This window comes from Solea senegalensis, linkage group LG4 (assembly GCF_019176455.1).
Source record: "Solea senegalensis isolate Sse05_10M linkage group LG4, IFAPA_SoseM_1, whole genome shotgun sequence".
Lineage (NCBI taxonomy): Eukaryota > Metazoa > Chordata > Actinopteri > Pleuronectiformes > Soleidae > Solea > Solea senegalensis.
Window position 1 is genome coordinate 15,821,233 of NC_058024.1, and position 15,320 is coordinate 15,836,552.

The 15,320-nt window shown below is 39.1% G+C and overlaps 1 protein-coding gene across 5 annotated transcripts in view; it reads right to left on the minus strand.

Annotated features, from left to right (window-relative positions):
- The window catches only part of chd6 (chromodomain helicase DNA binding protein 6), a 67,147-nt gene that overhangs the window by 18,289 nt on the left and 33,538 nt on the right, over positions 1-15,320 (minus strand). For all 5 annotated transcript variants that reach the window (XM_044023399.1, XM_044023394.1, XM_044023395.1 and 2 more), the window contains exons 9-29: positions 14,114-14,231; positions 12,957-13,043; positions 12,532-12,669; positions 11,424-11,545; positions 11,004-11,247; positions 10,159-10,335; positions 9,825-9,968; positions 9,316-9,414; positions 8,390-8,546; positions 7,264-7,474; positions 6,874-7,069; positions 5,697-5,861; positions 5,319-5,498; positions 5,068-5,178; positions 4,629-4,831; positions 4,268-4,348; positions 3,999-4,117; positions 3,524-3,683; positions 2,761-2,850; positions 2,449-2,552; positions 1,942-2,071 (exon numbers count right to left, since the gene is read on the minus strand). In XM_044023399.1, coding sequence (XP_043879334.1) covers positions 1,942-2,071; positions 2,449-2,552; positions 2,761-2,850; positions 3,524-3,683; positions 3,999-4,117; positions 4,268-4,348; positions 4,629-4,831; positions 5,068-5,178; positions 5,319-5,498; positions 5,697-5,861; positions 6,874-7,069; positions 7,264-7,474; positions 8,390-8,546; positions 9,316-9,414; positions 9,825-9,968; positions 10,159-10,335; positions 11,004-11,247; positions 11,424-11,545; positions 12,532-12,669; positions 12,957-13,043; positions 14,114-14,231 — 3,036 coding nt within the window. The remainder of the gene's footprint in view (positions 1-1,941; positions 2,072-2,448; positions 2,553-2,760; positions 2,851-3,523; positions 3,684-3,998; positions 4,118-4,267; positions 4,349-4,628; positions 4,832-5,067; positions 5,179-5,318; positions 5,499-5,696; positions 5,862-6,873; positions 7,070-7,263; positions 7,475-8,389; positions 8,547-9,315; positions 9,415-9,824; positions 9,969-10,158; positions 10,336-11,003; positions 11,248-11,423; positions 11,546-12,531; positions 12,670-12,956; positions 13,044-14,113; positions 14,232-15,320) is intronic.

The window sequence follows — 15,320 nt, forward strand, 5'->3', positions numbered from 1 at the left end:
AAACAGACTAAAATCTGACTGAAAAACTGCCTGTAGTGGTATAATCTTAAGAAATCATGTCAAAGTGCCTAAAATATACAGGCACTTTGGTTTTAAAAACCCTAACAATAATAATAATAATAATAACATGAATGATGATAATAATAATGCATAATTAACAAAGCACCTTTTTATAACATAGTTACAAAGGGGGCAAATAATAGAAGCAATTAAAAATGATATGAAATTTAAATAATTGCACCAAAATTAACACAGGCATAAAATTAAAATTAAATATTGTATATAAAATAGAAATAAGGATAAATTTGGTGAAAATTTGGTAAAATAATAAAAAGCAGGATTAGAAAGAAACTGTGAATTGATGAATTCATGTTTGTTTAACAACTGACAATGCCTTGTGCAGACTTCAAAACTTTTGGGCTTTCTAGAAATCGGATTTGTTTTTCAACATTCTGTGCTGTGCCATTCTCCAGCAGCAATGATGAAAAGTGAATAGATTAAGCATCCCCCCTTAGTATTTATTTGTGTTTGTTTGCGTTTGCGTACAAAGAGTCTTCCCACATTGAGGTTTTAAGACTTGTAGTTGTTCCTGCAGCTCAGTCTCTGAGCTCAGCTGGGAACAGCTCCATGTTTAACAGGTAACAAGACAAATGACAACTTAAGTTATCGTCGGGAAGAGGATCAAAGCTTCTTGTGCAAACATGCACATCTCATCTTCACAGCTCTGCCTCCCACTGTCAGAGCAACGTGCGGAAAATCAATTTACCACACGGTGTTAACTCCTCTCTTCTTTTTCACTGTGCGAGTCAGTTGTTGTATTTTCTCCGGCTTTTTTCAAAACAAGTTCTTCTTTGCAACCATCACAATGTGAAAATGACCAAAAGATGATTTGAGAAGGCTGTTATTGTTTTATTTTGTCCGACAGACATGCAACTGCATGTGTCTGTTTGTTTGCTGTCATTGAAACATGACCCCATTGCTATTCAGATAATAGACACCCTATTATCACTGGCTGCACTGATGTGTGTATTTCTCAGGATTTGCTGTTATTCACAGCCAGAATGTAAAGCAGGTATGTGGGCGGGGAAGTGGCAGTGTCAACAAAAACAAACATGGCATCAGAGAAGACAGGATCCTTTTGGGTTTTTTTCACACCAGTGTTGCCACCTGCTGTGAACGCTACTACAAAGAAAGAAACAATGTGTGGTGAAAGAAGTAAGTGGCTCCTAATGAAGATAATGTGTGGACAGCATCCACTTCTCAACAGGTATAACAAGGTGACAGCAGGAAAACTGAAAGCCCTGAAAGCTGCAGGTTTACTGTGTGTCTGGAATATGCACCAACCAATACAGTGGTGTCTTCTGTAGCACCTCATCTTACAGCAGTTTCTAACCAAACCATTTTCTTTAGCTGATGCTGACACCAAGCAGAAAAAAAAAAAGCAAAAAAGTGATACCAGCAGTTTACAAAATGATGGAAAATGTCAAACCATAGAAACTGAGGGAGGAAAAGCCCATTTGCATTAGAATGAGCCTTATCTTCACATTAGACACAAGCATCACAGGTCTCATAAGAACATGCATGCAATATGCAATACGTAAATACCACAGCACTGGGGGAACTGTAGGGGAAACTGCTCATTACGGTCACTTAATCTGATCTTACCCTGTTTATAAAATAATTGGTAATACAGTATTTGTGGTAAAATGATGTATGTTCTGAAACAAGACCTTGAAAGCAATACGGATTGTGTGTATAGAAATGCTTTTGAAACTCTTTTTTCAGATGGTAAAAATATTACTGTTTTGTACTGTCATATTTGCACAATCTATTCCCCCCTTACTTATAAAATGCTAACTATACTGCTTTAAAAAAAAAAACACAGTTGTGACAGTGTTTCCAGATCTGTGTAAATACAGTTTAGGTACAGTATGAGCCTACTTTTCAGCCATATCGGAGGCCACCTCTCCTCCTTCCTGTTCAGCAGACAGCGCAGTGACGTCTGGCATCCCGACCCTCTCCAGGAAACACAGTTCTGGATCGGCACGCATGGCATTGTATCGCTCATATCCTGTCCAAGGATGAACAATAATGAAAAATACATAATTACAAAGATTTGACATGTGAGAAAGATTTTGACACGCAGTTGATCATCCTCCTGCAAGGGTACTGACAATAACATGGGTTTTGGTTTTTTAAGGCTGTGGCTCAACGACAATAACTCCAAACCAAAAACAATTTCATCATGGCAAATATTTTCTTCTGCAAAAAATACAGTAGTTGACTGACATACAGATGCTGAGGAGCATCATGGCAAAAAGATGAATACTACAGTATTATTATCAGACAACCTTTCAAAATGTGAACCGAAAGAATTTTTTCTACACACTACAACAACCAGTGAATTAACAAGAAGTGTGCAAAGTACAAGTTGACACTCGTCCTCACCATGCTTGTGTACACCTATGAGGAGAGATTTGTCAGCATCGGCATCCCACCATGTTGCTGGAATCTCAATGTAGTCGATGTCTGGTAGTGACACTTCAAGTTTACTGTCAAAACACAAAGAAACAAAAATCAACTTAATCAATTCAAATAAGTAGGAAGACAAAGCGATGTAATAAGTAAATAGATCAAGAAATTACAATTTATTGTTAGTTATGGAACTGACAAGGAGAAAAGACATGACGTTTATCAGTCAATTCATCAATCGAATGAAATCAAATTTAACAGGAACATTGCTTAGAATATTCTCCATACCTGGCAGGTATCCCCTCCATAGCCTGATTGGCAGCTTCACCCAGCACTTCCACCTTCAGGTAATACAACATCCTCACCCTCAACAGCACCCTGAGTACACACAGGTGGAGGAGTAAGCCACTGATATGTGCAGGGGTTAACACTTCAATAGGCTTTTGTAACACTGACTCTCACATTGAATAACCGGTGGATTGCAGGCATGTATTCATTGCCACCAATCACTTTTTCAAATGTATATACATTTCCAGGTATTTTGTTTTTATTGGAGTAGAGAGAGAGAGAGACAGAAAACACAAGGAAAGAAGGAAGAGGGGAATGACGAGCAGAAAATCAAACCGATGTTCAGCCCAGGGACCCAAGACTCGACAGCCTGATGTCCTTGTGGTAGCACACTAACTCATTGCAATGCATAATAATAGTTAATAAATTAAAATGTTATATATTAATATACTATGTATGAGCAGAAAGTAGAATATTTAAAAAAAAAGCTAAATTACTAAACTATCTAAATAAAACTACTGACCACACTGCTGATTGTAATGTTTCTGGTCGCTGTTATTCTGCAGTTTATCAATTACATAACTTTATTAGTTGAAATTAGTTTAAAAATAGAAATTTGGTGTAGTCCAACAGAGAGGAAAAAAAACAGCCGCCAATATCTCAACATTAGCACTATTTCATCTATAAACCTGAGTTAGAACAGTTATGTTATGTACGTATGTCTCATATTCATTGGAGATGGCCACACTGGTAGTAAACTGACTTGTTGCAGTGCTGTTTCAGATGTTTCTTGTAGCTCTCATCCTGCAGAACCACCTCAGGGTTACAGCTGACCAACCAGTCAGCGTTCTTCACCTCAGGGACACTTAATGGATTCTTTAGCTTCTTCCCTTTCCGACCCCGAGGAACTGGAGCTGATAAACCTGCAACAAAATGGAAAAACAACAATGAATTTGTATATAATGCGGAACATGCTGATGTTTTAATGGAAATTATCAGTATAGTGGAAGAGTGGGGTGTTCGAATTATTAATTGTTTTCCTCCTACAAAGTTATTATGAGTCAAACTGAGAGATGCAGTGGAACACATTTACACATAGGATTGGGGGAGGGAAGCAAAACAACTGTGAGGAAAATATTTCATACTTCATACTTTAATACTTCATCCAAAAAAGAAATCCCAAAGTGTTGCCATGTAACGGCTAGAGCTAGTATGATTATGTCGTGTGAACTGCTCACCAGAATGATTGAGCAGCGCCTGGTCCTGCCCCTCCTTTGTGGGCGTGATCAGATCCCAGATGAAGCTCTTGATCTTGTCGTCACCTTTGTAGTGTCTCAGACAGTAAACCAGCAGAGCTCTGCGTCACAAAAGAAAAATTAGCGTCAAACCTTACAGTGCTGACCTTTACGTTTACTCGTTATTTTAACTGATGCACTTATTGCAAATTATTCTTAAGAATCATTGCAATATTTCTGTAGGATAAAACATTAAAGATACTTCTCCTTACCTACAGATCACCTCCATATCTCTCTCAGCCAAGTGCCATTTAAACCGACCGTGGTTGAGGATGTCCTTCCACCGACCCCAGCTGGAAACGTTGGAGAAGGAGGTAAAATAACAGGTCATATAGAACTGCTGAGACCAGTACATAAGCTTTAGGTTCTTCTCTTCACCTCTGATCTATTTTTATATTTGGAACATTTATGTTTACTCTTGCATTCGTCTACATTTATATTTTCACTTTCAACTACTGTGTGTAAACAAAAATATGACTTAACGCGCACATTTATCTGACTGAGCATTCAAATGTAACCCTTCATGGTTTATGATTTAGGTGGTGAGGTTTGAGGGATTTATGCATTCCATACCCAAAGATAAGCAGATTCTTCTCAACACGGAAACACTCAGCACGGAGGTAACGTCGACTGCGTTCACCCAGGCGACGACTACGACACGGTCGTTCCTCTGAATCACTGTCCAGCTCTGAGAACTCCATCAGCTCATCCTCCTCAAATGAGTTGTAGTGACGGGTCTGTTTCCTGACCCGAGGCGTGTCAATCACCAGGGACTCCTACATCAGGGAGTATGAAGAACAGTTGTTATCCTCGAGGAGAGGAGAGGAGAGGGATGCCCCTCTCAATTCTGCTCCCTCAGTGTTTCCAACACAGACTTTACATGGGCAAGCTGCCCATGAACTGTATATTAATGACTGCCAAAGTGTTTCTGGTAAACCTTTATATTTATTTTTTATTTATTTATTTTTTATGTCTGTGAGAATGGTGCCATCAGTGTTTTTTATTTGTGTACCTTCTCAGATTTGGAGTCGATCTCCACCTCGGCGATCTTGGCCCATTTCTGCCAGAAGTTGGGGTCATCCAAAGAAATGTCTGTTCTGTTACCTGATGAGATGAAACTGGCCTGAGGAAATAAAAGCAGGAAATGGTTGAAAAAAAGGTTCCTGTTGAGTGATGTGTTCAGGACTTCCTCCCAAAACACCACTTGAATTCAAATATTTCCAGTACAAGTTGGGGCCTTTTCTGAGTTCTGGGCTCCAGTACCTTAGCAAACGTGGAGCCTTTCCCCTCAGACTGGATAGTGATGGTCTGAGTTCGTCTCTGAAGAATCTGATCAATGTCTTCCTCGCAGAACTTGGAGCCCTCATCTTCTTCGTCCATCAGTGCTCCATATGCCCCTTTCTTCAACAGATCCTCCACCTCCAGCTTCGAAAGCTGCTGCACCTGCAGAAAAGTCAAACACGTTTATGGTCCATGCTCTTTGTTTTACTAATCCACATACAAGTACAGCATACAACATTTACAGCCAAAAGATAACATAATCAGATGGCAACACAGCTTTCTATCTATTGAGCACATGTCTCTGGTGACAACGATGCTAATCACCACATATAATTTTATCTAACAAATGTAATTTCTCACCCCGTTGAGGCTTCCTTTACGGTTGATGTCTTGGAGAACAGCTTTATCCAAACCAAGCTTCAGACTGGCCTTGTCAAACATTTCTCTCTCGTACGAGTTCCTGGTGATAAGTCTGTAGACCTTCACCGCTTTGCTCTGACCAATCCGGTGGCAGCGTGCCTGGGCCTGGAACAGGGAGGGACAGGACAAAGGCACAGATTACATTTTTGACTGTGACTGTTCTTGCCACTATACAGAATTAAAGACCAGACCACGCCCCCTAGCTGCTCTGCACTCTCCCCCCCTCCTCTCTCTCAGTCAGGGCTGAGCCCACTTCTTTTTATTGGAGTGGAGTTATCTGCAGAAGAGGGGGTTTAGTTACACTTGCAGACTACACTTGGACATTAAGGTTTCTACAGTTGGAAGTTTAGATTTGTGTTTTATTGGATTTATACTTTGGAATTACTTAAGGTTATTTTCATTGTCACTGGAATTCTGTTGTTTAACGTGTAGTTCCTCAGTCTTGCAGTCTTCTGCAACAGTTTTCCGTTCTTCATTTTCATCAAAACTAGCCGAGGAACTGCTTTTTTTAGTACAGTATTTTGGATTTGGTGTTTTTAACCTACTATTTTGACCATTTAACCATGTTATTTTGGATTCCTCTAATTCATTGTGTTGAATATAAATTTAAATTTAGTTTTTTTATCTTCTCAGTTACCCTGGTTTGGGTCCTCTATTTTTTTTGACTTGGAAGACAGTTATTATATATTTTTTTAAATGTTATCCTGTATATATATATATAAAAAAAGATGAAATTTTTGTCAGAAAAGCAAGAATTGTGCATAATTATCTTGTTTAGTCAGCGACGAATAAGACTTATTAGGCTGCACATCTAACAACAAGTAATTCAGCTTTCACAATTAAGAAATTCAAAGTTTACTTAAATAAATAAATGCCAAAACAGTAAAAACAGTAAAACATGCATTTCATTAGAACTGTGGTGAGGAAACACCAGCCAGCGACAGGTAACACTGAATATTCCATTCATTATTCAATGCAGACTTAAAAAGGCAACACAATGCCACCATATATTAAAGAGCAAACAGCAGGTTAGAACAATTAAAAAAAATGTGTTCAGCTTCCTAGAGTATCCATATATGTGTTTACTTGCACTGCCACGACAAAGCTCTTTGCCCACCTGCAGGTCATTTTGAGGGTTCCAGTCTGAGTCGAAGATGATGCAGGTGTCGGCAGCAGTCAAGTTGATTCCCAGCCCTCCAGCTCTGGTGCACAGCAGGAAAACAAAACGGTCCGAGTCCGGCTTGCAGAACCTGTCGATGGCTGCTTGTCGCAGGTTCCCTCGTACACGGCCGTCGATGCGCTCATATGTGTAGCTGGACAAAACAAAAATATAGTAAAGAAAAAATGCATGTATTCACATCTCTTTATCCTCCCTGCCAACCTCTGCATCACACTCTTTGTCCACCTCTGCCAGATCTTCATTTCCAGCTTTTACTTCCCACTTTCCACATGTCCTTAGTTCCTTCATTTCTACCATCTCGTTTAATCATATGTCCTTCCTCCTCACCGTCTCTGGATGAGGTAGTCCTCCAAGATGTCCAGACAGCGGACCATCTGGGAGAAGACGAGGACTTTGTGTCCCCCAGCCAGCAGTTTGGGCAGCAGCTTGTCGATCAGCACCAGTTTACCGGCTGCCTGGATCATGGCCTGCAGCTGGAAGTCCGGTGCATCCAGACTGTGGTACTTCCTGAAACTTTCCAAAATCTTTTCTTCGGCTCCTGAAAAAAAGACAATAAAGGAGAGTGAAGATTTGATGGAGAGGATAAGGGCTGGGCAATAAGTCATATCTCGATATTTTTTAGCTGAATGGCGATACTCGACATATATCTCGATATTTTTTCTGTGATGTAATTAGGGTTTCCCCCAAAGCATTAAAGCATATTAGATAAAAAATGTTTTCCAGAGGCAAACCCTTTAAAAAAATAAACAAAGAGTCCGTTATAAGTTTAAGCTACATGCTAAATGTCAGAGGTCACTGAAATAAAAATGCTCCTTGAAAAAAATAAACAAATCTCTTAAATAATGTCTTATATTTTATTATATGTCCAAATGTGACAGTAATGGAAAATAAGTAAAAACTCTATAGTGTGTGAACTAAGAACCAGCTAGTTCCCACCTCCTCAGCACGAGCTGAAAGATAAATCAAACACACCAAGAGAGGCAGGACTTAAGGCAGAACACCCAATCATAAGCCACTCAAAGCCAGTGTCATGTTTGAGGCAACAACAGGAGAGGGAGGAGGAGAGGAGGCAGCCGAAGCGAGCGCAGAAACAGAGCGGCCAGAGAAACGGAGCGACTGCAGTGAGGCTTTTGTACAAAACTGTGTAAAAACTGCAGAAAAAGCACATCCCCCACAGGTGCGACGCTCCGGTGTGTGTGTGTGTGTGTGTGTGTGTGAGTAAAAGGACACAGGGAGAGGAGAAATACGTGTGAACTTGCTACCCATGTATTGTCATTTTAAAGCAAAATGAACTATATCGATACAATCGATATTGTCCCATGTTATATCTCGTTTAGAAATATATATCGATGTATATCAAAATATCGAGATATCGCCCAGCCAGAGAGAGGTTTATAACCCACAGTAATCCTGTGTATTTTAGCTCCTTGTGTGACCATGTCATTGTTCTCACCTGTGATAAGGTAAGGGTGGTTGCAGCACTTGCGGAGCTCCATCATGGTGTTGATGAGGTTGGGCATATTGTGTTGGTTTGCTCCTTTGGACAGAAAGGAGAAGTTCTTCTCCAGGATGGCTCGGTAGTATTTCTTTTGAATGTTGGTCAGCTCCACCTACATGAACACAAACAAAAAGACAGAAAAAAGTCCACATTTTAGTATCCAGGATGGCTTTAAATTATAGCTGCTGTTGTTGTCATACCATGTTTTTCCTCCACCTAGTGCTGATTGATTGATTGTGATTGAAATAAAACATCTAATCATTTGTATAATTGCTAGTTATCCTGTCCAGTGACCTAAACATAAAAAGACACAGTTGAGGATGCAGTCGAGCTGATCCTTTAATATTTAAGCTAATTTTACAATTTTAATATGGTATAATTATTAAATAGAGTTCATACTGACTCATGTTTGGCAACCCATGCCCAAGAGGAAAGCAATTGGGCTTGTAACCAGAGAGTTGCCAGTTCAAATTCCAGGACGGGTAAAGGTCTGAGTGCCCCCAAGCAAGGCACCCAATCCTCAATTGCTCCCCAGGCACAAAGTGCTGGCCCATGCTCCTGTGCCCAGCGAGTGTGTGTGTGTGTGTGTGTGTGTGTGTGTGTGTGTGTGTGTGTGTGTGTGTGTGTGTGTGTGTGTGTGTGTGTGTGTGTGTGTGTGTGTGTGTGTGTGTGTGTGTGTGTTCACAACTGGTGTGTAATAAGGATGGTTTAAATGCAGAGGTCAAATTCACTATCACTAATTGGTTTATGTGTCAAAAACAATTCTCATTGGATATATTAATGACAGAGCTGAATCATTTAAATGAACATAAAAGTTGTAAATTGGATAAAATATCTTAATAATAATAATAATAGTAATAGTTTGTTTTTTTTAACTCTACCTCTATAATGGTTTCTTCTTTTGGTGCCAGATTTTTTTCCACATCATCTTTCAGTCTTCTCAGCATCATGGGCTTCAAAATGGCCTGAAGCTTCTTCACCTGTGAGAGAGGAGAGAAGAGGGGAGGGAAGGGGTAAATGTGACGTGAAAGCACATTTGGTCACATTTGTAAATTCCTTTCTCTAATGTCAACACTAAATATATATTTGCTAAAACACAGGGATGAAATAAAACACAGCTGCAGCAACAAGACACTGCTAGAAAATGAAGGGGATGGGATGTATTCAATGCAAACACTACCACCTTTCTACAGCTGCCTTTCTAGGTACAAACTCTCCCAAAACAGACTTAAAAAGGGACGTTTTAAAACAGTAATAAAGAAGAACTAGATACATAATTTATTATTTCAGTTTAATTTTCCTTGGATATAACCACTCACTTCATTAGTCACAATGCAACCAGTAACAAGCAATTCATGGCATGTAACATCTACTGTATATGCATACATACCTGTTCCTCTGTTTTCAGATCTCCAAACTCTTCCAGGAAGCTGCTTTCTGAAGGAAACTGCTGTGGCTCCAAGAAGTTCAACAGACTAAACAACTCTTCCACAGAATTCTGCAGAGGGGTTCCTGTTAGCAGAACCTTGTGTTCCTGTGAGAAACATTAATATACAAATATGAGTTAAGAGTTATTTTTTTATTTACAAGTATTCTAAAAATGTCCATCACTCCACACAAATCGGTCTACAGCAAGCCACCTGTCATACATGTCATGATTTGTTGGTAGAGTAGATCAGACCCTAGAGGTTTGATATCTAGCATGAAGAGACACAAAGACTGACCAGATTCATGAGTTTGAGTCCCTCCAGTAGTTTGCAGTTCCTGTTCTTCAGACGGTGAGCTTCATCGATCACCACACAGCGCCAGTGCAGCTTCTTCAGCTCTGGACAGTCGGCCATGATCATCTCAAAAGTGGTGATCAACCCTTGAAACTTCAGCACACCGGGGATGGTGTTACCCTGAGGGCAAGAGGAATTAAATTTTAAATAATTGTACTAGAAAGTAAAGAGTAGCTGCACAACTGTCTTTTCAGCCCAGGTTATTATACTTATACAACTTATTATGTGCAGCTGCATTCTACTGTAATGGTAACTACATTTTAAGTTTTGAAACTTAAAATATAAATTAGGTTACACAATCCACTTACCGAGGTTAAATTTTTTTTTTTTCTAAAACTGTTTATACATAACTTTAACACAGTTCATTTTAGTTTAATTACTTTGCTAATACTATTTATATGCAGTATATTAGTACTTATTTATTCAGTTCTTGGATATTTGATACAGAAATAAATATTGTATTGTATGTAATCTTTTTTTATATTGTTAATGTCTTAGTATGTGAATCTTAGTATAGGCTGTGAATCTGTTGTTTTCTGTTCTTAGTAGCTGTCGCTGTAACAAAAGCAATTTCTCCCCAGTGATCGATGAAGTATTCCTGATTCTGAATACATCCAAGACTAGATATGTACTGTAGCAATGGTAGCAACAGAGTAACCAGATTTCCTTTTAAAGAGGCCACAGCCGAATGCCAGCACTTTGAAGGATGAACTTCACTTCTTTGTATTGTGAGGACATCACACAGCTGACACTGATTCACTGAGTGAGGGATGAGAGGCGAACACTACCTGCGGGTCCCTGTGAAACATCTCGTACTGTTGGATCATCTGTCGGCTGATCTGGGAGCCATGATACACGATGACGTTCATGTGCGTCCAGGTGCGAAACTCCCTCTCCCAGTTGGTGATGGTGGACAGTGGGGCTATGATGAGGAAGGGGCCGCGGATCCCCATGCTGAAGATCTCATACAGAAAGGTAATGGACTGGATGGTCTTTCCCAAACCCATTTCATCTGCCAGGATACAGTTTTTCCTTGGTAGAAAAAAAGACAGCATAAGAGAGAGAAAGAGGGGCTCAATAACGTATTACAATATTGTGTTAACTGGTGGGGTTACTGTGAATTACAGTTAAAATTGTTTGCCATCAGTTATAAAGCATATGTATTCACATATTGTCCAACAGATTATCGATTATTAGTGATTATTCACCTGTTATACCAGTTGAACAATAACCAGTTCATTCCCTCTAACTGGTATTCTCTGAGCTGGTTTCCGTTCCTGTAATCTCTGGAGTCCTCCAACTTCTGCCACTTTTCTGGTGGAGGCCTCTCCTTAACATGAGCACATAAATTAAAAAAGACATTACATAAAATGTAAATTACGCTGCCAGTAAATAATCCAGAGGTGAGGTCAGTGTTGAAATGATAAAGGCAAAAGAGAGGGAATGGTTTGTTTGGGTCTCTCTCCTATAGATTAACTGTAGATTAAGGAGGCTGTTGTATTCAACATCCAGCAGATAAAATCATCAGCGAGCATCTGTGATCTGCTCATATTAAAATGGCCTTGTTTTTTTGTCTGTGCTTCAAAGGGACACCTGTGCTGAGCAATTAGGCAAAGATGTGCAGACGAGAGTGGGTTAAAGGGCAACAGATGTTTTACACGTACTTGCTAGTGAAGGTTTTCAAAACCTTTGTGTCACTTCTAAAAAACAAAACAAAAAAAAAAAAAACAGTACCAGCTTGAGAAGAAAGTAAACCTCAGAGTGCTGATTTGTGTTTGCACTCATTAACACTAAAAACAGAAACAAGGCCAAGAATTTGAATTTAAGGAGAAATTACTGTGGAGACGTGGGAAGAAAAGATTTTCCTGCAGCATAAAACCATTATTGTGTTGTGTTGTCTTTTTGTTTTCTTTGCTTCTCTAACCAAATCAATCTGTCAGTGTATTCTTTGAGTATTATCTCTCTCTTTGGTATCTCATATCAGCTAGTTGAAGATATCTGTCCTGTTCATCACATCTCTCAATAATTTCAAATATACCATACTCTCAGTCAGATTTTGGGTAATATTAACATGATGTGACACCGTAGTATTGTTTTTGCTTTATCGTAATAATAGCAATCACAAAAAAACTACAAATATCATCATAAAGGTTATAATCTAGCAGTTTAATGGATCTGTAAATGGTGCTTTTTCTTGGAGACAAAAACAGTGTGTTTTTTTTCTCTCTCTTTTCTCTATTATGTCAAAGTGTTGCATCAAACTCAACACTTATTCCTCTTCCTTCTGTTATCGTCTTTTGTTATGGTTCTACTCACAATGTGTCTCAGGTCTGCCGGCAGTTTCTGGATCTCCTCAAACTCTTTAACCTTCTCTGGGTCCAGATCCTCCTGCAGCTCCCACGTCGCCTCCTCGTATGAGAGACTGCACCATTTAACAAGGTAATGGGTCACCTCCTATAAGAACAGAAACAAAAACAGGTAGTGTCTACTTTTAAAATAGATCACTGTTGCTGCATGCACAGCTGCGTCCACACTACTCAGGAGACAAAAACTGAAAACACTGCTGGTTTATTTAAGGTCTGGATGGGCAGAGATTGGCCTTGTATCACAACAACATTTTTAAAATTAAAAATAATGAGTGTGGGCATAGCCTGTCTTTGCCACGATACGGAGGACCATCAGAAATATTACATTTCATACCACTGCTGCAGACGGTGCGTCTGTGTTCAATCATTACGTACCTCTCCTGTCTCCGTATCTGTGGTAACGGCCACCTCCAGCACTCTGTCCACCTCTACATAGTCTGGATTAAATATATCTTCATCAGGCTGGAAAAGGGAACACAAAGAGACGATAAGAAATTATATTATTTTCATAAAGCAACAGCCTGAAAAATGTCAAGAGAAAGTCTTTATTGTTATTGTACAGCGCAAGAAAATTAGAAATGCTTTTTTCTGAAAATCAGTGAAAGCTCCACTGCGGAACCTCTATCGCTCCCTGAGGACTTGCCTGAGTAATTACCAAAATAGTGTGGTCTATATGACCTATTTCTGTCTCTCCCGCCGTCCCTCTCATGCATACACACACTCACAGAAAAGCAAGAAGCAGTGCTATCTTCTGATGTTTATTTGAACAGTGTTTATCTATTATAAATCTATCTTTAAACATAGCATTACTTGTTCATCCTGGAAATGTGGAGCTGTGTGGTGCAGGAACAGCAGCAGCTGTGGTTGGCATAAATAGCCACATAGTCATCCATTCAATCAAAATCAGAAATTTGATTATATTAAAAACGTGCATACAACACCTTTAAAATCCAAAAAAGACTAAACTACAAACACAAACTTCAAATTCACATTATTGCACTATTATTGGATACTGGATTTTCTAAAATATATAAATGCATTGCATCTGTCTTATTTATGAATTGGTGGAGGATAAAGTTCAATGTTACGCAAAGCCATGCGTCTGTAGACAAGATTTGATTGATAATGTGCTAACACAAACTAATTCTGAATCCTGCTGTCTACGATTCACCACTTAGTCCTTTTTATTTCTCATTAAAAGCTTTGACTGATGCCACAAATTAATTGCAACAACGTATGCTGCCTTGACGTTTGAGTTATTCAGTAAATTATGCTTCTATGTTGAAGAGTTGCCAGGTTACAGTTAACCTGCTGACCTCTTTGACACGTTTAGCTCTTTGCTGAGACCCCGGATGAACGTGCTGTGAATAATCAGGTACTGTGACCTTTTCAATGCACAACTGAAGTCATCAGGTTTACATCTTTATAATTGCTTTGTGATGCAGACTAATGGCTTTGATAATGACTTAGCATGATAATAAAACATGAATTTTGGTCGTCTAGCCACACTGGGAAATGAGGATGATGGTTACCTCTGTGAACAGGTGTTTCATCTGAGCCTGTTTGGTCCTGAAGCGTTTGATCTTCTGGTGGATTCTGGGATCCTTCTCAAGCTCCTCCAGAGTGGCCCATTTGCAGTGAAGGTAGGAACTACAAAACAACAGACAAGACGAAAATAAACAAACTGATATAATATAATGTATGTTGTAAATATTTTAGCATATAATGAACAATAACCAGTCCTATTGTGGGCACTAAAATTTAGCTTCAAGTTATAGCTTCTAGTAATGCAAGAGAAGTGCTTTTGCAGACCAGTATGATGTCACACTCATGTTCACCTTTTGGAAATGTTTTTTTTTTTTTAGATTTATACAATGATCAAGATAATGTTTACAAAGTTGTAGGAGAGATTATGCACTGCATGAACATTTTTTGTAGGCACTAAATTGATTGAAAAATGTGAAGTGGCATTTAGAATAAGTGCTTGAAAATGAAAATACAATGAAAATGCAGTGGAGAGATGATTGAACAACTTAATTAATGAACACGGTCGTTCTGATAAGGTGTACATGAGGTCAGAAAGAAGTTTGGGATCAGAGAACAGGCACAGCTTTACTTTTTAATGAGCATGAGCCATGATTCCTCCTCTGTACCCTCTACACTGTTCAGACAATCATATTTATCTTCCTGTTTATGTTAATGTTAAGGGGACAAATAAAGAATTAGTAAAGACTTCTCTAATCATTAGTCCACGGGAAAGCAGCACAAATGTTACTATGGCTACAGTTTGACACGCACAATTTAATCCATTAAACACAATCTATAAATGGACACATTTACAGTAAATGTTGCTGCAGTGAACAAGGTGGTAGTCAGTGTGCTGCAAATATACTCCCTATACATCTACTTCTACATCTGACAGTAGGGATGCACGAAATTGCAGTTTTTGCCGATATTCAATGTGCTAAGAATTCGGGGGTGCTTGGGCCGATAACCGATACCAATACCGATATCCATATGTTATTGCCTGCGTTTTGTACTTAACTTGCAGCAGATGTAGATACACATTTTCTTCCTTGTGTAAAATAAATAAATATGAAAAAGTAAAAGAGGAAGCAGGCATGGATGTCGAGGACATAGCCGCCATTATCATTTTGGGGGACCTTGGCGTACTTGCTGATAGTCCTATAATTACTTTTAAAGTCAATAGCTGGCGATATCGATATTGCACCGTTAATA